The 9658-nt window shown below is 48.9% G+C and overlaps 1 protein-coding gene across 2 annotated transcripts in view; it reads left to right on the top strand.

Annotated features, from left to right (window-relative positions):
- Positions 1–9658, top strand: part of CLPB (caseinolytic mitochondrial matrix peptidase chaperone subunit B) — a 152811-nt gene that overhangs the window by 136420 nt on the left and 6733 nt on the right. For both annotated transcript variants that reach the window (XM_043480973.1, XM_043480974.1), the window contains 4 exons: positions 8006–8162; positions 8961–9034; positions 9203–9322; positions 9413–9517. In XM_043480973.1, the coding sequence (XP_043336908.1) occupies positions 8006–8162; positions 8961–9034; positions 9203–9322; positions 9413–9517 (456 nt within the window). The remainder of the gene's footprint in view (positions 1–8005; positions 8163–8960; positions 9035–9202; positions 9323–9412; positions 9518–9658) is intronic.

Below are 9658 nucleotides of genomic sequence, written 5' to 3'. Positions count from 1 at the left end.
GAGATCTAATCTTACTGCATTGTGGTCAGAAAAGATGACTGGAATGATTTCAATTTTTTGAATTTACCAAGGCTAGATTTATGGCCCAGGATGTGATCTATTCTGGAGAAGGTTCTGTGTGCACTTGAGAAAAAGGTGAAGTTGATTGTTTTGGGGTGAAATGTCCTATAGATATCAATTAGGTCTAGCTGGTCCATTGTGTCATTTAAGGTTTGTGTTTCCTTGTTAATTTTCTGTTTAGTTGATCTCTCCATGGCTGTGAGTGGGGTATTAAAATCTTCCACTATTACTGTGTTACTATTAATTTCCTCTTTCATACTCGTTAGCGTTTGCCATACATATTGCGGTGCTCCTATGTTGGGTGCATATATATTTATAATTGTTATATCTTCTTCTTGGATTGATCCTTTGATCATTATGTAGTGTCCTTCTTTGTCTCTTTTCACATCCTTTATTTGAAAGTCTATTTTATCTGATATGAGTATTGCAACTCCTGCTTTCTTTTGGTCTCCATTTGCGTGAAATATTTTTTTCCAGCCCTTCACTTTTAGTCTGTATGTGTCTCTTGTTTTGAGGTGGGTCTCTTGTAGACAGCATGTATAGGGGTCTTGTTTTTTTATCCATTCAGCCAATCTTTGTCTTTTGGTTGGGGCATTCAACCCATTTACATTTAAGGTAATTATTGATAGGTATGGTCCCATTAAAATTTACTTTGTTGTTTTGGGTTCACGTTTATACAACCTTTCTGCATTTCCTGTCTAGAGAAGATCCTTTAGCATTTGTTGAAGAGCTGGTTTGGTGGTGCCGAATTCTCTCAGCTTTTGCTTGTCTGTAAAGCTTTTGAATTCTCCTTCATATCTGAAATGAGATCCTGTTGGTACAGTAATCTAGGTTGTAGGTTGGTCTTTTCATTACTTTCAAGTATGTCCTGCCATTCCCTTCTGGCCTGGAGGGTTTCTATTGATAGATCAGCTGTTATCCTTATGGGAATCCCTTTGTGTGTTATTTGTTGTTTTTCCCTTGCTGCTTTTAATATTTGTTCTTTGTGTTTGATCTTTGTTAATTTGATTAATATGTGTCTTGGGGTGTTTCGCCTTGGGTTTATCCTGTTTGGGACTCTCTGGGTTTCTTGGACTTGGGTGGCTATTTCCTTCCCCATTTTAGGGAAGTTTTCAGCTATTATCTCCTCGAGTATTTTCTCATGGCCTTTCTTTTTGTCTTCTTCTTCTGGGACTCCTATGATTCGAATGTTGGGGCGTTTCACATTGTCCCAGAGGTCCCTGAGGTTGTCCTCATTTCTTTTGATTCTTTTTTCTTTTTTCCTCTCTGCTTCATTTATTTCCAACATTTTATCTTCTACCTCACTTATCCTATCTTCTGTCTCCGTTATTCTACTCTTGGTTCCCTCCAGAGTGTTTTTGATCTCATTCATTGCATTATTCATTTTTAATTGACTCTTTTTTATTTCTTCTAGGTCTTTATTAAAAATTTCTTGCATCTTTTCAATCTTTGTTTCCAGGCTATTTATCTGTAACTCCATTTTGTTTTCAAGATTTTGGATCATTTTTATTATCATTATTCTAAATTCTTTTTCAGGTAGATTCCCTATCTCCTCCTCTTTTGTTTGACTTGGTGGGCATTTTTCATGTTCCTTTACCTGTTGGGTATTTCTCTGCCTTTTCATCTTGTTTAGATTGCTGTGTCTGGAGTGGGCTTTCTGTATTCTGGAGGTCTGTGGTTCCTTTTTATTGTGGAGGTTTTACCCAGTGGGTGGGGTTGGACAATTGGCTTGTCAAGGTTTCCTGGTTAGGGAAGCTTGCGTCGGTATTCTGGTGCGTGGAACTGGATTTCTTCTCTCTGGAGTGCAATGGAGTGTCCAGTAATGAATTTTGAGATGGGTCTATGTGTTAGGTGTGACCCTGGGCAGCCTGTATGTTGACGTTCAGGTCAACCTGAACGTTCATAGGTCCCCTATGTTCCTGCTTTGCTGGAGAATTTGCGTGGTATGTCTTGCTCTAAAACTTATTGGCTCTTGGGTGGTGGTTGGTTTCAGTGTAGGTATGGAGGCTTTTAGACGGTCTCTTATTACTTAAAGTTCCATGTAGTCAGGAGTTTTCTGGTGTTCTCAGGTTTTGGGCTTAAGTCTCCTGCCTCTGGATTTCAGTTTTATTCTTCCAGTAGTCTCAAGACTTCTCCAACTATACAGCACTGATAATAAAACTTCTAGGTTAATGGCAAAAAAATTCTGTCCCGTGAGGGACACCCAGAGAGGTTCACAGAGTTACATGAAGAAGAGGAGAGGGAGGAGGGAGATAGAGATGAGCAGGAGGAGAAAAGGGGGGACTCGAGGAGAGAGACAGATCCACGCAGTTGTCTGTTCCCAGAGTGTTCTCCGTAGCCCAGACACCCACAGAGATTCAGAGAATTGGATTGGGAAGAGAAGGGGAAAGGAGGAAATAGAGGTGTTCTGAGGTAGAAAACGGAGAGTCAAGATTGGGAGAGAGTAATCAACACACTCCTGAATAAAAATGGGAACTGAATATTGGATTCTTAAATGTCCACAATTTATATCATATACTGAAAAACAAAGATTAAAAATCTAGAGTAGATGTTAGACTCTTAAAAATACAATATTAAAAACAAAAACCAAAACACAGAAAAAAAATTTTAGAAATATATATGAAGTTCGGTTTAAAAATAGGGCTTCTCTTTTTTTTTGTAAGGTTATAGTGTAATGAAAATGAAAATTAAGGAGTAGTAGAGGAGTAATAGAGGGCTTTAAAAGGAAATAAGAGAAAAAGAAAAATAGAAAATAGAAGAGAAAAAGAAAAAAAAAAACAAGAAAAAAAATTTTTCCTAATTAAAAAAATCGTAAAAATCTATGAAAATGAAAGTTAAGGAGTAATGGGGGAGTAATAGGGAATTTTAAAAAGAAAATAAAAGAAAAAAGAAAAAAAAATTTTTTTTTTTTTAACTTAAAAAAAAAAAAAAAGTAATATATCTAGGAATTTCTCTGGAGCTGTTGCGGTCAGTGTGGGTTCGGTTCAGTTTCAGATAGCTCCTCGTTCCAGCTTACGCTTCTCGATATCTACAGGCCCCTTCCAGTGTAGTTGGTGTTATCTACAGGGATTTTAATCTGTTGCACCGGTCCCTTCTGAAGCGGTTCCCTTTGTCTATTTGGCTTCTGTTTGCCGGTCTCTTCAGTGCCTAATTTCCGCCCTGACACAGGCGGTCGGAGGTGGACTCTTATTCAGGTAGCTAGTTCCGTCGCGCTGCGGGGAGGGGCTGGCGCTGCTTTCCCCGTCTACGCTGCTCAGGCTCCCGGATGTTATATATGGAGCGGGCCCTGCGCTGTGCGAGGTTCCAGCCCTCAGGTGTTCCACAAAAGCGCGGAATAAAAAGCTGCACCTGCTTTTTGTGCCTGTCCTCAGGCAGCCAGGAGCTTGACGGGCGCACTCTCCCCAGGTGCAGCGCGCCTTCTCCCCTCTGCGGTCCCAGTCTCAGTTTCCGCCCGCGCCAGTCGGGTGCGTGCGCCTTCTGCCCTCTGCGTCCCCAGCCCCAGTCCCCGCCTGCGCCAGTCGGGTGCCTGCGCCCTGTGTCTCACCGCGACCCTCCCGGAGGATGTCGACCATCCAGAATCTCAGGAGGTCTTTGATTAGAAACTGGAGGCCTGTTTGCAGTGCAGTAGGGGATGCGGTCCTTGGGGCCGAGGCTGCCCCTTTCCCCTCCCCCCTGCCTCCTGCGGGGCTGGGCCTGCGAGCTCTTCTCTGGACTTGCTCGGTCCCTTTGTTCTGCGAATGGCCGGCAGTGTGTTCGGGTCGGTTAATTATCTCTCTCTCTCTTGCCATCCCACAGTTTAAGTTGGTAACTCACAAAAGCTCCCTCCAATTGTCCTCAGGGCACTCAGGCCCAGTCCTTAACCCTAAGCAATGCCGCTGGCTCCTCTCCATTCTGCCCCCACTTGCTGGTGGCGGATGCAGGCGTCTGGGGTACTTTTCTGCTGGGAGTTGCTTTTAGGCACGTAATCTGTGGGTTTTATTTATTCTTCCCCTCCCAGTCAGGTTGCCCTCCGAGATTCAAAAACTTCCCCCAGACCCGCCAGTGCGAGGGTTTCCTGGTGTTTGGAAACTTCCTCTATTAAGACTCCCTTCCCCAGATGGATCTCCGTCCTTAGCTCTTTTGTCTCTCTTTTTATCTTTTATATTTTTTCCTACATCCTTTCGAAGACAATGGGTTGCTTTTCTGGGCGCCTGATGACCTCAGCTAGCGATCAGAAGTTGTTTTGTGAAGTTTGCTCTGCGTTCAATTACTCTTTTGATGAATTTGTAGGAGAGAAAGTGGTCTCCCCTTCCTATTCCTCCGCCATCTTGGCTCCTCCGAGCCCACAGCTTAAATAAAACTCCCAGACACCTAGTCTCTCCAGGCATTCTCAGAGCCCACAGCACCAGGGGAAACACCCCATCGACTAACTTAATTCAGTATGTTAGGGTTGGCAGTAGACACCTCGTGTGCAGGCGCAGAGAGGTGTGAGGCAGCCTGCTCCATCCAGAGGACTACAGCCTTTCAGTAACTGCAGAGGGAAGGTGAGAACAGAATGGTGGAGGTAGGTGGGTGAGATAGACAGGGGCAGGTTAGAATGCCAGGCAAAGGAGTGTGGATTTATTTGCTGGAGAGTAAGAAGCCTTCAAAGACTTTAGGCAAGAGAAAAGCATGATCAAGTTTTCCTTTTATAAAGCTCCTGTAGGCAGCAGTGAGCAAATGGACTAGAAGGAAGAAGAAGGACCAGCGATGAGACTGTTAAAAGAGTCCAAGTGAGGGCTGGGGAGACCTGCTCTACAGCAGGGCCATTGGATAGAGAGAACTACCAAGTGCGGAGACAGGGAGGGGACAAGGGTGACCAGCGGAAGCGTCTCTGGTCTGGTGACCCATGGGTTCTTCTGCTATCAGCTGAGGCAGGGAACACAGTGGGGTGAGCAACAGATTGAGGAAGGTGAGGAGCTAAGTTTTGGAAGTATTGAAAATGAAATGCCTGGGATACAGCCAGATGGAGATGTCCAGGAAGTTGCTTGTCGTAAGTGCAAGAGAGGTCTGCGCCCGAAGTAGGCTCAGGAGTGCTTCAGCACAGAGACAGTAACAGAAGCCACAGGAATGGACGAGATCTCTCCCTGATGAGAGTCTGGTAAGCAGAGAAGAGCCTTGGAACCTCTCCGCAAAGACTCAGAGAGGGAGTTGCCAGAGAGTAGGAGGCAAACAAGGAGAGTGGTTCAGTGAAGGAAGGGCAGAGGGGACACAGGCGGAACAGACACAGCCCCTGCCTCAGTGCTCGGGAGTGAGGGGGAGACGGGCAGCAAAAAACAGTTCGGCCACTGTGGTGAGTGCTGCCCTAGGATCAGTAGGACTAAGGGGCAAAGAGAAGCGTGCCCCCCCACCCCAGATCCACCCATTCCAGATCTCCCAAGCTTAGGCCCAGAAAAACGGGAGCCCTGGCAAAGCTCTCACCAAGCAGAGCTAATGTAGGTCAATTCCCAGTTGACCCCAGACCTATAGCACAAGGCAGAAGTCCCAGGAAGCCCACCCTCTGCTCCTCCCTTCAAGGAAAGAAACAGGGGGCCTGTGGGGGAGCAGCCCCTGTGACTCCGCAGTGAGCATTCACGTCTCACCCGCGTGCGTGCACTCCAGTTGGGAGGCGGGTCAGCCACAGCTCCCTCTTTGGGACACATTTTATTGCCAAGAACTCTGAGAAGGAGGTGCAAACATTGAAAGTCACCCTTGGGTCAGTCATGCACTGCACCTGCTCCCCTCGCCCATCCGGGACCCATCCTCAGGCCCCGTTATGAGCAGAGCTTTGATCTCTCAGAACGAAATGGCCGCTGGTTATTGCTCTGGCCAGTACAGCCGTGTGTGCGTTCAGTCCTCAGGGATGAGCACTGCGAACACAACGGGGTCATCCGCGCGCACTTGGGCACATCACGCACACACGCAGACCTGGTCCCCAAACTAGAATTGTCCTCAGTGGATCTGTCGTGTTGTAACCCGTAAGCAGGGGGTGAAGTGGCGAGCTAATGGCCAAGCTCAGGGACATCTGCTTGTACCCTTCCTTCTCCTCTTCCCACTCAAGGCTGGGACGGGGGAGTGACCAGGACTGGATCTCAAGGCCCCCTTTGAATAGACGCCCTTGGAGCTAACACTTCCTGAGAGGCCTGTGCCACAGGCCAGCATAAAGTGAGGCAGAAAAGCACTTGGTACCATGCCCAGAACACAGTAGGTGCTCAGTTAATGCACATGCCTTTCTTTTTTAGCTGTGAGAGCTAGGGCTAGTCTGCCTTTGCACCTGCTTTAGAAGCAAGGGCTGACCTTGAGTGAGGGCCTCACCACCAGGGAAAGGAATATACTTAAGAAGGAATGGTTACCTGAGGCTGCGGCAGGGCCCAGCATCGCTGGCTTGGGCAGGCCCCTACAGGCTGTCAGTGACCTTTCCCTAGAGCCATGTTCTCAGAATTGGCAGGAGCTATGCTTTATCTGCAACCCAGGTGAATTCCCAAGAAGGTCTACCTGTCCCCACACCTGACCCCAGTAGCTTAGCTTCTCTCCAGTCAGGATCAAAGGATGTAAACTGAATGTAGAAGAACTCTGAGAAGTTTTTATTTAGGAAAGAAAATTTCATGAAGCCTCCTTTATCCCACACTGTTGGTATGGCCCCAGGAGCCTGGTGTACAGTGAAAGGGGTGCTGGGGTCAGACCATTCAGTAGAGTCTCAGCTGGACTGTGTTCCAGCTGTGAGACCTTGTACAAACTAAGCTCTCGGAGCCTCAGTTTCTTTGTAGGGGTGGTGAGGATTCAAACAGTCTGCAGGCAAGTGCTGAGGACTGCTCTATGCCAGGCACTGTTCTAAGACCCAGTGAGAACAAGAACCAGACCCTGCCCTCACAGAAGGCAGTGAGCAGGGCACTGGGGGTGGACGTGGATGTGCCCATCACATCAGACTCCACCAGTTCCTCTCAGCAGGGCACTGATTATTGCTTTTATATGTCACTGTTGTTCTTTAGTTGCTAAGTCATGTCCAACACTTTTGCAGCCCTGTGGACTGTAGCCCACCAGGCTCTCTGTCCATGGGATTTCCCAGGCAAGAATACTTGAGTGGGTTGCCATTTTCTTTCCAAGGGATCTTCCCAACCCAGATCAAACTCACATCTCCTGTGTTGGCAGGCGGATTCTTTACCACTGAGCCACCAGGAAAGCCCCTATGCTTCTTTACAAGTGACTGCAAAGTGCTGTTGTACCATGAGAGCCTTGAGGTTTGCTGAGTGGGCGGAGTTCCTCACCCTTAAACTGAACGGCCCCGGACAACTACACTTTTCTAGTTCTTCTGTCTCTTCCCTCTACTGTTGCCCCTTTTCTTTTTCCTTGGTGCATTTGCCTCTAGTAAAGATGCTTTCTTCTAAGTCACTTCTAGAAAAAAAATGAAAGATTCCAAGGCAACTTCCCACGTTGATTAAAGGAAGGACATTATTTTTTATCCTAGGCCAGAGGATGGCTCCAAAGATGCAGAGATTATACCTGTTTCAATTCATTTATCTGGTCTTCAGAGTGGCCCCGTAGAATACGCTCTGACCTCCTGTAGCAGCCTGCCTTCCCTTTGTCATAATGCCTAACCCACTGAATTCTGACTGCTTGTTTCCTGGCCTCACTCCTCTAGACTGGAGCGTGTCAGTCTCTGCGAGTCCCCAGTGCCCCAGAGCTCCACCCGCAGCAGGCCTCCAGGAGAGTGTGCTGGATGGCTGCTCGTACAGTCAGGCTGGCTTCTGGGTGCCCTGAGAGATGCCAGGCAGTACATGCAGTCTCACCTGGTGGCTCTTGAGCACTGAAACCGAGGTGTGAGAACAGTGCTCAGAGACCCCAGAGGAGGGAGCGCTGACTGCCAGGGGGAGAGGGTTCTGGAGAGACCTCCTGGAAGAGGTGCCCAGCCTTACCACTCCCTGACCACGCAGCCGCTGCTCCTTCCCAGGGCCGGCTGACAGATGGAAAAGGCAAGACCATTGACTGCAAGGACGCCATCTTCATCATGACCTCAAACGTGGCCAGCGACGAGATAGCACAGCATGCACTGCAGCTGAGGCAGGAAGCTTTAGAGATGAGCCGTAACCGGATCGCCGAGAACCTTGGTATGACACGTGGCCCACACTCTCTGGGCAGACAGTCAAGTGACACAGCTGCCACACCACTCTGGGGAGAAGGATTGCATTGCGGTCCCAGGGCAAGATGAGGGTCCTGGCTGGCATCTGTCCCTCACTAGCCCTGACCAGACACCAAGCACCCAACTGGGTAGTGGAGGGAGGCCAACAGACAGTGTCCCTACTTCCTCAAGAAAGCCCCAGGCCTCTCGGGTGACAGGAGGTCTCCAGACAGAGGGAGGGACAGAGCCACCCAAATGTGTGGGGCCAGGAAGAGGCCAGGGTCTCAGGGGACTGAAGGGATGTGCACTTAACAGGGAGGGACACTTCAGTGCAGCAAGGGGATGGCAGGTCAGAAACCTGGAGGTGAGCACGGCCTTTTTCAGCCAGGGAGGCTTCCTGCATAGCTGGGCCCTGGAAAGTGCTGGAAAGGGGAGTGTGTCAGGGTGGACACTGTGTCTGTCAGCCTTCTGTCTAGGATTGAACTCTCAAGCCCCCTTCTTACAAGTTGGGGGTCAAGTCTCGGTCCTGACTCTTCTCCTCTCCGCTCCCCTCCTTCATACAATTCCTACCGAACGTGAGCACTGGAAGGGCCTGGAAAGTACGCAGTCCAGCCCTCTGATTGTGCAGGTGATGAGAAGGCCGAAGCCCAGAGGGCCTGAGATGTTGACCAGGATCACACAGACTGTCAGGGGCAAGACCAGGCTCTTTTTATGGAGCCAAGGTGCAGCACAGCTCCCAAAGGTCCCAGGTGTAGGGAGCAGGCAGTTTATGTTTCTCTCTCCACAGGGGACGTCCAGATCAGTGACAAGATCACCATCTCAAAGAACTTCAAGGAAAACGTGATTCGCCCCATCCTAAAAGTAAGAGTTCCTTGTCCTTCTTGCTGGAGCCTCGAGTTGGAGAGGATCACCTTAGCCATCGGGAAGATGTGGAAGCCCTCCCACCCCTTTCTTACCCAGTAGGGTCTACTAATTCCTTTACCCACTCTGGGTCACTAAGCTCACCTTATCCCTAACCTGGCCCTGCAGGCTCACTTCCGGAGAGATGAGTTTCTGGGACGAATCAATGAGATCGTCTACTTCCTCCCCTTCTGCCACTCGGAGCTCATCCAACTCGTCAACAAGGAGTTGAATTTCTGGGCCAAGAGAGTAAGAGCAGGGACTGCCCATGGGTTGGGGGCGGAACATCTGGAAAGCCCTGGGCCACATGCAGACATGCTGCTGTCTGACCTGTCCCAGGCCAAGCAAAGGCACAACATCACACTACTCTGGGACCGCGAGGTGGCGGACGTGTTGGTCGAAGGCTACAACGTGCACTATGGCGCCCGCTCCATCAAGCATGAGGTGAGTCCTGAGAGAAGTGAGGCACCTCCACACCTCTCTCCCTGGTGCCCCTAGACCCATTCGCTGGGCTCCCAGCCTGTCCAGGCAGGCTGGGGTTGTCCTTACCAGAGCAGACGCCCCTTCAGAACCAAAAACAATATA

Source organism: Cervus canadensis, chromosome 11 (assembly GCF_019320065.1).
Source record: "Cervus canadensis isolate Bull #8, Minnesota chromosome 11, ASM1932006v1, whole genome shotgun sequence".
Lineage (NCBI taxonomy): Eukaryota > Metazoa > Chordata > Mammalia > Artiodactyla > Cervidae > Cervus > Cervus canadensis.
Note: the sequence above shows the minus strand (reverse complement) of the source record. Positions and strands in the feature narration are given on the sequence as shown.